At 42.7% G+C, this 17,259-nt stretch overlaps 1 protein-coding gene across 2 annotated transcripts in view; it reads left to right on the top strand.

Moving 5' to 3' along the window:
• Positions 1-17,259, top strand: part of SHC3 (SHC adaptor protein 3) — a 141,730-nt gene that overhangs the window by 40,386 nt on the left and 84,085 nt on the right. For both annotated transcript variants that reach the window (XM_060013535.1, XM_060013534.1), the window contains exon 2: positions 2,675-2,745. In XM_060013535.1, coding sequence (XP_059869518.1) covers positions 2,675-2,745 — 71 coding nt within the window. The remainder of the gene's footprint in view (positions 1-2,674; positions 2,746-17,259) is intronic.

Genomic DNA, 17,259 nt, shown 5'->3' with positions numbered 1-17,259 from the left:
CCCTACTCACATGGCTGACCTTCCTACATACTTGCCCTCAGTCCAAGCTAGTGATCATTCTGATCTTTAGATCAAGGCATCTCCACTGTGATAGCTTATCAAAGGGGCGGTGAGGGATGTGCTCCTCTGCTGGTTTCCCTGGTAACTGATTGCCAACCTGATGTCAATTCCCCCTATAATTGGTAACCTCCCTCTACCCTGGGAGTGAAGACTACTGCCATGTCCTGCCTGCCCTCTGCTGCACACGGCAGGTTGTCACTCTAGGACCTTGCTTCAGACCTGTAAGATCCCCCTATCCATTAAATTGTTGATGTCTCTGTCACTGACTCCGAGCTCTTTCTTGGGTCTTGAGGCTGGGCAAGTGCAGGGCTTGCAGGCCTGTAGGGTGCAGCCCAACAGGTGGTATTCAAATAACTATGTGGCAAAGGTCGTGTATTCACATGACCCTGCAACGTTGGTGGAAGTTGTATTCACAGATGCTGTGAAATTCATCACGGTATTCCTATAACCTTAAGACGCTATTTTGTTATGGTGTTGGCATAATTGTGCAACATTTGTGGTACTACTCACATATCTTGTGTTGGTGGTGATGGTGTAATTCAGATAACACCAGGACTTGGTCATGGAACTTACATAGCTCTATGACAATGGTAGTGTTGGCATTAACATATCACTGTGAGGTAGTGATATTCCCATAACTGAGAGAGCATTTACAGAATTCACATTATGCTGTGGTGGTGTTGGTAGTATTTACATATCTCTGCAATGTTATAAAGTGGTCTTCAATAACTCTGTGACAGTGGGCATAGTAATCAGATGATCTACAGTGGCCACGTCATATTCACACATCTGCAATGGTGGTCATGGGGTTTCCCTAAGCCTGTGACCATGGATGTGGAATTTGCATAACCCTGCAATGGTGGTGGTGATGGTAGTCATATATCTCTGAGAGATACTGACACAACTTTGCCACTTTGGTGGAAGTAATTACTTTGGTGGAAGTAGTTAACATTAATTTGTAATGTTGCTGGTGGTGGTATTCACTTATCTCTGGGATGTTGTGTTGTTCACATAACTGTGACAGTGTTGGGTGTGCCAATCTTATAACTCGGTAAAGTATATTGTGGTCTCCACATACCTTAGTGACAGTGGTCGGCATATAACTCTGCTGTGGTGGTGATGGCATCCACACAACTCTATAATAGCAGTCACATAATGATGCACTGTTGTTCATTGTTTTCATGTGACTTGTGACATGGTTGTAGTATTACATAATTCTGCAATGTTGGTCATGGTATTCATGTAACTTTGTGATGATGTTGCATAAGTCTTCGACTTTGGTGGTGGAGGTAGTCATATAACCCTGCGATGTTAGTCTTCGTATTCACATGATTCTGAGATGTTGTCATTTTAATCACATGACTCTGCAATGTTAGTGGTCGTCTAATTTGTATGTCTCTGTGACCATTCATGGTACTCACATAACTGATGAAGGTGACAGTGTTTAAAAAACTCTGTGACTGTGCAGTGGTTAGAGTAATAGTCACATTTCAGAGAAGTTTAAAGTTTTGTTTAAAGTTATATAAGAATATATGACAGAGCCAGGCTCAAATTCAGGCTTTCTGAATAATTCAAATGCAGTCTTTTCTGTACTACACCATGAGATCTCTTCCTGTTAAGTCTAAATTTAAAGACATTGGTATAAAACATCTGTACCGTCAAACTCCCCAAAGGCTTTGGAACACAAATATTCTATCTCTTCCACTCCAGTGGTGTGTCTATAGCTTTAGTTGTGGCCATATATTCACATATACACATACATTTTCACGTGTAAAACTGATAAAAAGTTTAGCTACAAATTTAGATGTGTAAGTTGAAATTCTGAAAATTTATGTTAAATTATGCAGAAGAGGTCTTTCTGGTAGGCCAAAATAAAGTACCTTTGGGGGTAATCTATAGTTTATTCATATAACCCAAAATACATTTATTAAATAATGAAGTTTAATGTTGGCCAAAATGTTGGTATTATAGTGTTTTCATTCTTTCTTTAAAATTATAAACTTCTAGAAGCTTTGTAAAACACTAGAAATGTGATGCTGGAATGTTGGAGTTTGGGTGGTGGTTACATGACAGGTACATGTTTAAACAATCATTGAATTATACATTTAAGATTTCTGGGGACTTCCCTGGCAGTCCAGTGGTTAAGACTTCGCCTTCCAATGCAGGGGGTGCGGGTTCAGTCCCTGGTTGGGGAGCTATGATCCCACATGCCTCATGGCCAAAAAACCAAAGCATAAAACAAATTCAATAAGGACTTTAAAAAAGGTCCACATCAAAAAAAATCTTGAAAAAAACAAATTTCTGCATTTTACAGCATGCTAGTTATACCTTGACAAAAGTTTTTGCAAATGTATTTCTAAAGAAAGCGAAAATACTAATGGATTTCAGAAAAGTTAAGCATAGTGTCAAATGTCAGCACTCAGGGTATTTGCTGATGGGTGTGAGTTATTACTTTTATTACTTTTATAGAAACGGAACAAAGTGTCACCATGAATAAAAAGTTAAAATGTGGCTAAGAAATGTGTATGCCTCCCAAAATGGCCTTGTTGTAGTTAGGAATTGTCTCTTCATGTCAGTTCTCAGTGTTCATGATTTACATTTTCTCGCCTTGCAGTACTTGGGGTGCATTGAAGTTCTTCGCTCAATGAGGTCACTTGACTTCAGTACAAGGACACAAATTACCAGGTAAGCCCTCTTGAAAATGGACTCCTGTGATTTTACTTTGGAAAGGAATGCTTTCTGAGGTTAACAACTAGAAATTTCCAGAGGGGAAGTCTGCCCCTTGAGTGCTGGTGACTGGCGACAGGGAGTCAGCACCCACTGTTTCAAGTCTCTTTAGTGTTCATCCATGTTTGTGACATGTGTGTCTTAATACAAAGCCCCCTGAAGGACACTCTCCACTTCTAAGCTCTTTTTATAATTAAGCTGGAGCGTTTATGTTTTTTTCTTTAATAAATGAAACTCTAAGACCAGATTGATATTTTAAAATCTACTGAACTGTGTTATTTCTTTTTAAAAAGAAAATCAAGATGTCAGAGAGAATTTCCAACAGTATACATAGGGAATAAAATGCATAGAATTGGAAGTAGAAATCTTAATGGGAGTAGCAATTTAGAAAGCTGACCAATTATTTTAAGGTGTCAGTGGTTTTGAACAGGTTTATATATTCTCCAACATCAACTAGATTTTAAACTTCTTGAGGGTCAGTTCTGTTTTTGACCATTGTTTTTAAAAAATTCATAGTCTAGTAGAACGTGTACCTTTAGAAAAATGCCAATTTCAAGTCATCTTGAAGAAGAGAACCGGAAAGCTAGGACTGAGTCTGTGAAATAGCTACATTTCTGAGGGCAATGAGCTTATATTGCTTTGGCAGTCGTGGAATTGTTTAATCTAAATAGTGATATCAGAAAATGCCTCATTTTTATTTCATTCAAATCTCTCTATTGGATACCTTTGGATTAGCAAGCCAAAAAGTAAAGATTGAGCTTTAGAAAGCAATTATTGGTAGTAATTAGCTACTCAGTAGTGTACATTGCCTCAATTCTATGCTTTAAGCACAACGATGAAACCTCTTCTTGCTCATTGAAGAAATTCGTGTTCAAAGGGTTGAAGTTCCCCTTCTCTCTAAAGCAACTCAAGACACACGTATTGGGAGCACACTGACAGTAGTAATCTATACCAAGGGAATAATCCATCTCTACATATTTGTACAAAATGGTTTATGGAAATTGCCAAGGCAAAGAATGGTATTTTGAAGTGAGAGCATTTAAAAGAAAAGTTTGAATGTTTAATCAATCATTCATTCATCCCAGCCATGAAAAATGCACGTGCCGTGCGGGGTGGGCAGAGTGCTTGCCCGTGGGCCTGGGGATACTGGAACCTGTGACACTGGTCACCTTCTCGTGGGTGGTGGCAGTGTTTTTTTTAAAAACTTACAAAAAATTGAAGTATATTTGATTTACAGTGTTGTGTATGGTGCATTTTTTTAAAAGACAATTGTCGACCATTTCTACTGAATTCACTTTATAGATATTAGAACTTCTGAGATGATTTTATGTCATTTTAATTCTTCTGCTGTATTTATCAAGTGTTTACTGTGGCTGTGCACATGCAGCATATGCTGGCCAACTTGGGCTGTCCTGCTTTGCAAGACCTCCTGGTTTGGGGGCAGAAAGATGCACATGCAAATGACTGAGGGGCCTGCGAGGGGCGCAGAGCAAGTCGGGCTCCTCAGGAGTGGAGGTGGGTGGGGACCAGTGAGCATGCCCAGTGTGCCCTTGGATGAAGGTCTCAGCACTATTTGAGACCACCTATAGTAGTGGTAGAAGAAAGCCGTGGAACAGATATCCAATCCCATTCCATTTAGATTTCAGCAAAGGTACAGCAATGTAATGGGCCAAGTGGAGTGCCATTCTTTGACTCAGAAAACTTGGTGCTGCATTCTGGTTATACCATAATTGCTTTGGGTTTATTAGACTTTTAAGAAAAAATCAATTTATTTATCTTAATTGAAGTATAGTTGATTTACAATGTTGTGTTAATTTCTGCTGTACAGCAAAGTGAATCAGTTATACATATATATATATATATATATATATATATATATACATTCTTTTGGGTTTATTAGATTTTTGAAAACGATGTTTGCTTTTCTTTATGATGCTTTCTATTGTTTGCCTCATTTTTATTGTGTGACATGTTTCTTATTTTAGTAATAGCCAGAGACCACTTGTAGGAAACAATTTGACAAGTCAGCATCAGAAAGAAGCATTTGCACCCAGGACAGGAACGCCCAATGATGTCCTGTAGACGTGGCATATTTTAAAGCCTACGTGGTAGCTGAGTGTTAAACACCCTATGATTAAACTCTACCACCGAGGTTTACTTTATATACTAAAGTCATTCTTGAAAGGTTTTAGGGAAATCTAATGTAATTGTTATATTAGGCCTTAGTAAAACCTGTTTCCAAAGCTTCTTAGCCATGCCTTTCATAAAAATACATATATATATATATATATATATAGCTTTTATAAGGAAACAACCAATCCCTACTCATCTGTTCCGCTATTTCAAGGTTTGGGTGTGTCTTTTAGAGGCTCTGACAGCCAAACCAGATGTCCTTTTGTTGGGGTCAGTTTAGTTTTATGCTGTTCCTGAGTTGGGGTTCAGATTGATTGTGGTGCTTGCAATCACATCAGCATTGGATTACTGATCTCTTACTAATAGGTCACTTTAAAAACTACCCGGGAGCTGCCATTGTTGGTGACTGTTAATGGCCTTGCCCTCCTAGCGCTCTGGGCAGAGGCTCTTGGTGACTCGTTCACAGTAATCAGTGCCCGCCGTGTGGAGGAGATGGCCTGTATGTGGAGCCCAGCTCTGCTAATTTCTACCCCAATGGTTGTTGTGGGAAATAGAACAATTTCTATATCTGATGCCCACAGGACAGGCCCTGGCAAAAGGGCAGCCTTGTTTAAGTGTTTGCTCCGTCCTGTTGCCTGAGCTTGTATTCAACACGTACTGGGACACAAGACCCCAGTGTCCAAAGAAGTGAGAGTTGGCAAGCATGGGGGCATTTGAGGGCATATAGATCGTGGCCTCGACAGCCACTGCTTCCCCGGGTCAGCCTGCTGGTGGGGTACATGGAGGAGTTGAGAGATTCAGTATTTGTGAAAGTCTGCCCAGGGGACAGATGCACACCAGAAGAAGAAATATCTCCTGTAGAAGAACTAGCTTCCCAATGTGCCCCTGGTCACACACCCGGCATGGCCTCACAGAGGGCGAATCTCTTGAGCTCCTTCCCCTCAATGTGCCCTCTGTCCGGGAAGACTCCCTACTCCCTTATGACAAGGCACTGTTAAGGCCATACAGGAATCCCGCTGCCGAAGGTGGGCCACTCTAGAGCTTGTGGCAACTGCCCTGTGCTCCCTGCCCCCCCACCAGGAGCACGTCACAGTCCTTGAAACCCACAAGGGACTGTTCTTCCCGCGTAGATTTCACACCGTGCTGTGCAGCCCCTGAGGGCCTTGGGGGAGGGTCTTAGCTTGGTGTCACCCTGGGGAAGGTGGGGGTCCCAAGCAGGGAGGACCCAGGTCCCCAGTCAGAGGTCAGTCAGAGACCTCGGCTTTCATCTGAGTTAAGCCACTGGGTCTCCACACGAGGTGACTGTGGTACAATGGTGATAGCCACTGCTCCGGCGACTGGCCACTCTGCCCATGGGAACCACAACCTGCATCTCCCTGAGACGTCCTCTCCTGCGATGTCCTCTCCTGCGACTTCTCTCACCTTGCCTTGGGGGAGGGGTTGAACTGAGTTATTGTACTTCCCGTCAGAGCGAGATGTGCCTCATCAGATGGGGCCCACTCCGGGGAGATCGAGCTCTCGGTCTGACACTTGGAGAGCAGCCTGTTGGGCCACCCTGCAGGGCGACAGGAAGCTCCCATGTGCTGTGGTCATGGGAATAACACGGCCTTACTTTCTTTCCCCCATCCCATCTGCTAATCTTTATTTGATTTATCGTGTTAAATTTTATCTATTATGGGAAATCACCTTAAGCCGTTTTTAGGGCATGGAAGGCTATAAATATATACGCAGTTAAACCCAGAGCACTCAGCAAGGTGGTCCTTCTCCAACAGTAAGTGTGAACATCTGATGTGTATTTTTGGTTCTAAATGACCCCAGCTGTTCTCCTGCACTGCTTGGACTCATCCGATAACTGCTGAGTTTGCTTTCCACTCAGGCCCATGGAGACATGTGGGCTCAGTGTGCGTGGTTTTGCTACACTTCCTGGGTGAGCGTCTATTAATAAAATGTTGTCCAGGGCAACATGTTGTCGTGTTGTCCACGACAAACCTGCTTTTCCAAATTGTAGAGAGTAAACAGTTGGATCTAGTTAACGGTTTTCGTTTCCCTCATTTTAAAGTTGTCATATTTTCAATGGGCCCTGAAGATACTGGTCTGGCCCAGACCTTGGCCAGCACTGCCCGTGGATGTGACCACTCCCTAGCATTCCGCTTTGCATCCACACACTGGAGGGTTCTACTTTGGAATTGGGGCTTTTCAAAAATTCCCCAGGAGCATGCATAAACTCCTTTTGGTTTGAAACCAAACTCAAAATTTGTAAAAGGAGAACATTCTTCTTTGGGGAAAGTATTTCCTTCTGTTCTTATTCAACCTATTGATGGGGTCTCCGGAGACTTTTATCGTGGATGCTAGCACATGTATTGAAGTTCAGAGTCACCTGGCCACGATCTTCTCATGTTACCACAGCTGGAGGAGGCAGAGTGTAATGGACACAGAATCAGCCGTGAGCTGGTGAGTGGGACTGAACTCTGTGACACTGGATCTTCTCTGTCTGATGTTTCATGAGGGGACTTTGGTTAGAAGGTAGATGTGTGACCACGTGGAACTGGTCTGACAGTGCTGGGCACTGTGATAGCTGCAGGGCCGTGAGTTTGAACAAAATAGCCGGCACTGTCTGGAGGCGGAGGGGAGAAGGGAGCCCAGAGACGAGGTGTTCAGAATCACGGATGCTCCTGCTACAGTGAGAATGGCGACCTGGCTTGCAGGGGCATTCCTTGCCAGTCGGGTGCATGGAGGGGTCCATCCTCAGCCTGAAGGAAGGCAAGTCAGACGGCCTCGGTGCAGCGTCTCCACTCTGTCCACCCTCCCTTCCCCGAGTTGACCTGGCAGGCTTGGTAACACTCACTCCTCCAGTCACTTCTGGCTCAGTGCTCTCAAAAAGAAGAGAAAAAGGCCAAGGTAAAACCTTTCACCATGCAGTCCTTCAGCTCCATCCAGTCCCCGCACATCCTCATCCGTGTGCATCCATCCCAGCTGCAGTGCATTTCCCCTCGTGTACTTGAAGGCCCCCCGGCACCGTGCGCCCTCGTTGGACTTCCTGCAAGAGAGGGGCCAACCAGGCTGCGGGCCAGGTGCCCTGGCCCCCTCCCCCCACACCGTATCCACTGCAGCCCTTCACCATCTCGCTTCAAACATTTGTGTCGTGTGGCCATTTCATCACCAGTTCATGGGGATCAGAGCAGTGCACAGGGTGTGGTTTGGGAAAAGGCCATATTTACTAACAAGATATTTGTGTTGTTTGTGGAGGCTTTCCCATCCTCAGGGCAGCATTCACCTGTGAGGAGCTGTGGGGGCAGAAGATGGATGCAGAGGACGAAGGGCAGGTAAGGCGTTGGACACCTCTGCCTCTGGGAGAACTGCACACAGTCCAGGGAATGACACGGGGTCTGGTTGCACTACCCTGAACAGTAGAAAGATGGAAACCCCCAGGAAGGGTGGGGGGGGGGGCTCTGAACATCTTCTTTTCAGGTTTGGGGTGATCGTTCCCTCTTGGACTGTGACATGGACTCCACATGCTGCACCAAACCGGCAGGACTTTGGCTCTGTAGCTTTCTCACTTTGCAGACTGAGAGGAAGAATTTGGAAGTCCCTTTTTTGTAAACCCATCGTATCAGTGATGTTAAGATGTGTGCTTGACACCTGGCAGGTGACATGGAAAACAAGGCTGACTTTTGCTTAGGTGCCTTGGTGCTCCATGGATCTGATCTCTCCAATTAGACTCCTCGGTCATAATATTGGAGAATTCCTTTTTCACTACAAAATAAACACCTGTAATGTTGATTTAAGTTCAACATGCCAGGAAAAGGAGCAACTCTGTAAAAGTCTTCCCTGAGGCTGGTTGACTCTCAGGATTAGAAAGGAGAGCGGCAGGTGTGAACAGCCTGCACACCCGTCCCTCTGTACTCGACTAGTGCAGGTTGGTTAACTTGTGATTTTAGCCTTACTGGCTCGTTCTAAATTTACTTTTTCTGAACACGTTTTTCAGACTGAGTCTCTCGAAGCCTTCCACCCCCAGGGGGACGAGGCCTGGCAAGGGGGGGAGTTAGTGTTTTCTCAGTTTAGAATTCTTTTTGAAAACACCAGCTTGCCTGCGTGCAAACGCATCCGGGCTTTGGATGAAGCAGGCTGAGTCCTTCCGCTTTACTTCTACATCGTTACTCAGGGCTTAACACCAACCAGAATAGTTGTGTGCCCCTGTGCCTCCTTCGTCATCATTTATGTGCGAGAATGTGCTAGACAGGGGTGCATGGATCACAGGTGCCCAAGAAACCACGACCAGGGAAAGAGGTCCAGAGTCACAAGGCAGTGGGACAGGCAGCAGGAAGCATGGGAAAAGTACCTCAGAAACATGGAAGAAGGTCCCTGGGGCCTGGACAAGTCTGGAAGGACTTCCTGGGGAAGGGAGCATTTAACCCCTGGTGAATTTCTCCCCCGACCACATGGCAGACCAGAAGGAAGCATAAAACTGAGGCAGTTGCTTCCACTTGGGCCCCACAAGGGGTTCTGCCTGTCTGCCTCTGTGCAGTAATTCTAATGCCTGACAAAGGGTGAGGCCTGAGTCGGACGCCATGAAGGAACACAGGGAACCGTCTGCACCCATCTGAGGTCCTGCCCCGAGCCCGGCTGCCTTAGGACATCTGGGCCCTGGGGCAAAGGGACACTGGTGTCTGCTTTCCGATAGGCCTCAATTTCATGTTCTGTCTCTTCATGCTAATACATGTTGAGGCATTCACACGCTTTGTGAGGATTAAATGAGACATTACTTCTGGAAACACCTGGCACAGGCTATGTACAGGAAAGGTCTCAAGGCCATTCCCTTGACCAGACCCACACGTACATGTATGTGCCTTAATCTGTCCTCTGAGCAGACCCTGAGACTTGGTGTGGGGAGCGTACTAGGGAGGGTGTGGTAGGGAGCAGAGGGTGGGAGTGGGCTGAGGGTGCTGGCAAAGCCTCTATCAAAGCAGCAGAGGCCAGACCCTGGCCCTGGAGGCAGCGTGGCCATGCTTATGCAGACATCCCTGGAACCTAGAGTAGGCTGGGGGCTGTGAGATGACAGCTCTGGCTGAAGGCTTGAGGCTCCAATCACTCAGCTCCTGGGCCTGTCTCTCTGAATTGGAGTTTTCTCTTGGGACCTCCTCTCTGAGCAACTGTCCCAGCCTGATCTTTGGACAGCAGTCTGCTGACCCACATAGCAGAGCTGTATTTACATGGTTGGGGTTCCTCACCTAGCAGGTGAGTAAAGGGATCCTTGCATACTGGACCAGAATTACCTCTCACCAGAGAGGTGCATTCCAGCTTCTCATTACCTCTCAGCATTGGTTTCTTGCTCATGGAACAGGGATGTAACCCACATAAGCAGGCTTGTTGAGAGTCTTAGAAATGAGACCTACATGGGGCTGCACCTGGCACACAGTAGGTATTCAGCAAATCTGGATACGGTTTTTACCATGGATTTAATTTTGCCGTTCACTCTTTCCAAATTTCTGTATATGATAATATCAACTGCAGATTGATATTACTCTAATTATCAATATCAATCAATTCAATTCAGGGTAGCTTTTCTAGCTGAAAAGAAACTTTGGTTTGATGCAACAAACTGAAGTTACTGAAAAGGATAAAATATTTGGTAACGTGGCATTAATTTTCACTTGAGCCAATATTATCTAGTATTTCATTCTATCTTCCTGCTTTGCCAATTGCTGCTGCTGCTAATAATAATAGCACTGGTATTGAATACTTACTGTATTGCTCTAAGCATGTTATTCATTCATTCAACAAATTTTTATTGATCACGTACCATGTCTAGTCACTGTTTAGATATTAGGAACAGAGCACTAAATAAGAGCAAACCTTCTACAGCAGAGAGAGAAAATAAGCACACAGACATATACAAAAGAAGGGTGTTAAGGTGAACCACATGAACTTATCGATTTTGTAGTTGAAAGTCATCAAATGTCAGCCATTTCATGTCGTTTGGCGTAATAATTTCAGATAGTGGTGAGAGCGTGTGGGGTCTTCTCTCAGGATCCCTGGGAGGCGGGTTGTGTGCATTTTGGAGATGAGGAAGCTGAGGATCAGAAAGTTTAGAAAAACTGTCTAAGATCACAGAGCCAGGAAGTGGCAAACTCGAGATTGGAACCAGAGCAAGTCGGAATCTAGAATCAAGAGTCTCCTGTTGCTGCTTGATCAAGAGGGTTGCATCCTTCAGGAAGCCACAAGTGCTGGCAAACACCAGACACACTGGGCCGGGGGGCACACTTGGAAGAAGGAAATTCGATGTTAATTATAAAACTCCTTTCCTGACCCACAGTGACATGATGGTCTTGAGCAGGGCACAAAGAAAATGAGGCACTTGCAGTCCAGTTGGGATGAATGGGGCAAATATACATAAGGAAAATGGTCAGTTGGGGGGCAGAGTGGGCTCTGCAAACACTGTGCTACTCCTATTCTACTTGCTTTATTCATCCTGGGAATGTTTGTCCTGTGCTTCAGCAGCACTTCATTGAATTTCACTAAATAATGGAAAGAAATATAATAAATGTGTCCTTAAAAACTTTTCATATGAAAAGTTTGTAGAAAGGATGAGGCCCTTGCCACCTTAACTAGCTCAAAGTGAGTAGGGTGGGTTAGAACGGGGAGAGGGGAAGTGGGAAGCAGGTGACTGGGGGGTGAGAGGATAGATGAGATGAGGAAGGGTGGGCTGGGTGAGGGGCTGCGAAATGGGAAAGGCTGCGTAGGAGTGGGGTGAGACGGGGTGGGCTGGGTAAGGTGGAGGGGGCTGGGTGGAAAGGACAAGGTGCCATCTTTCTCTCCCAGAGGTTCTGGGCGAGTCGTATTCCTTTTCTCGCCTTGACCATTGGAATAAACCGATTCTTATCTTTTTCCCAAACTAGAAAATACAGACATTATTCTACTTCCTTGTTTCTCCTTTCATTTCAAACACTGGTTAACACTTTGTCAGGATGACCCCATCATCATAGTTTTCTGGCAAGCTGGTTATGGAGATCAGGGGCAAGTTATGTAGCTGTCTCTCCCAGTGAGGGCATAGTGCCCAAGGGCATGAAAACTTCCAACCATGGGACCTGTTCCTATGAACCTGGGTGGAGATATCTTTCTACTGACAGTCTGCTGGCTGGGTGTGTCAAGGTCAACTGGGCATGCATGGACCGGCAGCTCAGGGCTTGGCATGGGCTTGGATCTCCAGTTGACTGTACAGATGAGCCAGGATCTCATAGGATGTGTGGCTAGGAAGGGCAAGTGGCTAGGATAAGTTCATTGAAATGTTGTCATTGAAATACAGAGAAAGGGGTTAGATACAGTGTCTAAGAGTTTAAGCTGAGCAAGTTGAGGACTTTGCAGAGCCTCATGTGCAAAGCCTCAAGATTTATTTGTTTGTTTGGTTATTTTTTTACTTCTTTAGCAGCTGGCTGTGTCTCCTGGTGAAACCTTTGGTTGGTAAAGACATGTCGCTCTTTACGTGAAGGTAGAGGAAACAGGAAACTTGTCAATTACCATGATGCCCTGCCGTGGAGATTCTGTTGCACTGGGTTGGGGCGAGGCCTTGGGTGATCCCCAAGGTGGCCTGCTAATATCTCTGGATGATGGCAATAAGAACAGAAAATCTTTGTCTCTTCTCTACCATATTACACCACATGAAAAGGAATTCTCACCTAACCTGGGCTCCACTGTACTATGGATTTCTTGAAGAATACAGCAGGCTGGACATAGAGGGGCCACACAGATATGTCTGACCTGGGACAGGGTCCCCAAAGGTTTAACACACATACACATATCATCTCATTTTCTAGAGCAGTGGTTCTCAAACTTGGACATAAATCAAAATCACCTGGAGACCTTGTTACACCAGATGGCTGGGCCCCACCCCCAGAGTTTTTCATCAGTAGGACTAGGGTGGGAGCTGGGAATTTCCATTTCTGTCAAGTTTTCAGGGGGTGCTTGATGCTGCCAGATCAGGTACCACACTTTGAGAAGCAACGTTCCAGAGTTCTATTTTTAACTTCTGAACCATTTGCAACTACCATCTATGAAGCCACAGTTTGAAAATAGGTCCATTTATTATTTTTCCAAGTGATCCCACTCATCCAAAAATTTTAAAAATGGAGAGCATACATGGCTTGGTGGCTTAGAATGGTTTAAATAGAATCCATAAGATGAATATGTGGCGTTCATTCCATACTCTCCTTGAGGACCATCTGGTATGGTGTATATTTATAATCCTCATGCCAGAAGCACATTTGTGTCAGAATGTACCCCTCTGATTGCTCCTTTTCTGACTCCTTCTCTGAGTTCACTTACCCCAAATATATCATTCCATAAGGAACCCTTTGCCCTTGCCGAGAGCAGCTAGTGTTGCAGGTTTTGGAGTCAGATTATCCGGGCTTCTACTAGGCTGAACAACATTTCAGCTGTGTGATCTTGTGCAAATAACTTAAGTTCTCTGTGTCCCACTTTCCCCATCTTTAAAATGGGAATCATAATGGTACCTTCTTCATTGGGTTGAGAAGAAATTGTGTTAATATCTGAAAAGCACTTAACATGCTGTCTAGTACCCGGAAGGGCTCAAGGCATGTTAACTAATACTGATATTTTCATTTTTATTATATCCTCTCGTTGTTGGTAATCTCATTGCTTTAAATACCACTTCTAGGTATATAAGCCACAAATCTGTATCTGTACCTCTGGATCTTCTCTTAAGTCCATCCCTGTATTTTTAGCAGCTGACTGGACCTGTGTCTTCTTGGAGATGCTTGGTCAGTCGCCAAGTCCTAAGCAACCTATCTCTGCCTCTCTGTTCTGTTTACATCCGTCCATTCTCACCTCTATTACCATAGTTAGGCCCAGCTCACGTCTCCTTGAATGCTTGTCATAACTACAACCCACGCATTCTCCCGAAGTAGAAACCAGGGAGTCAGTCTTATATCATCTCTCCTCCCTGTTCAATTACCAATGCTGTTGATTCTCCCTTGGAAGCCTCCTGAATAATTTCTCTCCTTTCTTCTAGTCTCTCTCTCTCCTTCAATTCTCTTTCTACTTGCTAATCCTGAATGTGCCTGAAACATATTACTTCCTGTTAAGTTTCATTGTTTTATCCACTACCTGCAGAATACAATGAAAAATATTTTAATGTTATTCAATGTTCTATTTGACCTGCCCCAGCATAACTTTCCAAATATATTTCTTATAACTCTCCATTATGCCTCCTTTGCACAACCACACTGACCTACACACTGCCCCATTCTCCTGGTCCACTGTCACACCTCAAGGGCAAAGATTCAGCCACAAGAAGTATTTGCTTTTGCCTTGAGCTATAAGACCACTTTGTCTGAATTGCTCTACAGGCTTTTTACGTTCTTGCACATTGTATTAGACTTTTAAAGACACAGGCTATATTTCATCTACTCTAAAATACCATCTCCTATACAAAACACTTCATTTTTTATAACCACTAAAAAATAAAAAAGAAAGCACTGCCTATTAAAATATGACACAATGCTTTCACGTCACTTAGATTCAATTTACATAAATTGAAAAAGCTATTTTGGAATTTTGCAGACACAGATTTATATCATTATAATACTTCTACGTTTGTTAGAAGGAAAATATAAGTAAATGAAAAAGGTATTCCTAAAAATTTCTTCTATTTCAGAGTCTGAATATAGTGAATCTTCTTTTTTTTTGACTTAGAATCTTGCTATCTATGTTTTTTTTCTAGGCTTTATTGTCCTTTAGGCTATTTCAAGAGCATTAGAAATCAATAAAATTGGAATCAGAAAAAGAATAGAAAAGATATTTGAACCTGAAAAGTGTTTTTTAAAAAGCACTAAAATTGATAAACTACTACTTAGACTGGTCAAGGAAAGAGAGAGAAAATTCAGATTACAGGTAACAGCAAGGACACATTACTACAGATACTACAGACACTGCTAGAATAAGAAGGGAATATTATCAACAATTTTATATCAACAAATTGAATAACTTAGATAAAATGGACAAATTCCCTTAAAGTTACAACTACCAAAGTGGCTTAAAGAAAAAATAGGTAAACATAATAGGTCTGTATCTATTAAAGAAATTAAATTCATGGTAAAAACAACAAACAGGGAACTTCCCTGGTAGGCCAGTGGTTAAGACTCTGCACTTCCAGTGCAAGTGGCATGGGTTTGATCCCTGGTCGAGGAACTAAAATCCCACATGCCATGTGATGTGGCCAAAAAATAAAAATAAATTAATTAATTAAAAAGCAAAACCAAACAATAAAAAAAACCTTCCCACAGTTTGCTAAACTCACTTATTAGTTCTAGTAGCTTTTATGTAGAGTCTTCAGGAGTTTCTATATAGATGATTATGTCATCTACAAATAAAGGCAGTTTTATTTTTTCCTATCTAATTTGTATGGCTTTTACTTTTCTTTTTTTCTTGTCTTACTGCACAGCCTAAGATCTCTAGTACAATGTTAAATGAGTTGTGAAAGTAGACATTCCTGCCTTGTTCCTGATATTAGAGGGAAAGTATTTAGTTTTCCACCATTAACTGTAATATAGGCTATAGGGTTCTTGTGGATGTCTTGTTACCAGATTAAGGAAGTTTCCTTCTATTGGTAGTGTGCTGAGAGTTTTTATCATGAATGTGTGTTGAATTTTATCAAAGGCTTTTCTGCATCTATTGACATTTTCATATAGTTTTCCTTTCTTAGTCTGCTGATATGAGTAATTACATCAATTGATTTTTTTAATGTTGAACCAACCTCTCAAGCCATGGATAACCCCTCAAGTTTACGATGTATTATTATCTTTTTGATATATTGCTAGACTCAATTTGCTACTATGTTGTCAGGGTTTTGTATGTAAGTTCACAAGTTATTTTGTTTTTGTTTTTGTTTTATAATGCCTTTGTCTGATTTTGGTATCAGGGCAATGTTGGCCTCAAAAAATGAACTGGGAATTGTTCCCTCTTATTTTCTGGAAGAGACTGTGAAAAATTGGTGTTATTTCTTCTTTAAATGTTTGGTAGAATTCACCAATGGAACCATGTGCCCCTAGAGTTTTCTCTGTGAAAGGTTTGTTTTGTTTTTTTAAAAAAATTATTTATTTATTTTTATTTTTTGGCTGTGTCATGCCCATTTCTGTGAGAAATGCTATTGGAATTTTGATAGGGAGTGCACTGAATCTGTATATTGCTGTATATGGTATGGATATTTTAACTGTATTAATTCTGTCAATCCATGAGCATGGAATATCTTTCCATTTATTTGTACCCTCTTCAATTTCTTTCATCAGTGTCTTACAGTTTTCAGTGTACAGATCTTTCACCTTCTTGGTTAAATTTATTCATAAGTGTTTTATTCTTTTTGATGCAATTTTAAATGGGATTGTTTTCTTAATTTCTTTCTGATAGTTCATTGTTAGTGTGTAGAAACACAAATGATTTTTGTGTATTGATTTTGTTTCCTACAACTTTACTGAATTTGTTTACTAGTTCTAACAGTTTTTTTTTGGTGGAGTCTTTAGGGTTTTCTATACATAATATGTCATTTGCAAATAGAGACGGTTTTACTTCTTTCTTTCCAGTTTGGATGCCTTTCATATATTTTTCTTGCCTAATTGCTCCGGTTAGAACTTCCAGTACTATGTGGTATACAAGTGGTAAGAATGAGCATCCTTGTCTTTTTCCTGATCTTGGAGCAGCTTTCAGGCTTTCACCATTGAGTATGATGTTGGCTGTGGGTTTGTTACATATGTCCTTTATTATGTTGAGGTATGTTCCCTCTATACACAGTTTGTTGAGAGTTTTTATCATGATTGGATATTGAATTTTGTCAAATGCTTTTTCTGCATATACTGATATGATCATTATAATTTTTACCATTCCTTTTGTTAATGTGGTGTATCACATTTATTGATTTGCAGATGTTGAACCATCCTTCCATCTCTGGAATAAATCCCACTGGATCATGGGGTATGCTTTAATGGTTGTTGAATTTAGTTTGCTAATATTTTATTGAGGATTTTTGCATCTATGTTCATCAGGGATATTGGCCTATACTTTTGTAGAGTTCACCAGTGAAGCCATCTGGTCCTGGGGTTTTCTGTGTTGGGAAGTTTTTTTTTGTTTTGTTTTGTTTTTTTGTTTTTTTTTTTTGCGGTACATGGGCCTCTCACCATTGTGGCCTCTCCTGTTGCGGAGCACAGGCTCCGGACGAGCAGGCTCAGCGGCCATGGCTCACGGGCCCAGCTACTCAGCGGCATGTGGGATCTTCCCGGACCGGGGCGCGAACCCGTGTCCCCTGCATCGGCAGGCGGACTCTCAACCACTGCG

Source organism: Delphinus delphis, chromosome 6 (genome assembly GCF_949987515.2).
Source record: "Delphinus delphis chromosome 6, mDelDel1.2, whole genome shotgun sequence".
Lineage (NCBI taxonomy): Eukaryota > Metazoa > Chordata > Mammalia > Artiodactyla > Delphinidae > Delphinus > Delphinus delphis.
The sequence above is the reverse complement of the archived record's forward strand: the minus strand, read 5'-3'. Positions and strand labels throughout refer to the sequence as shown.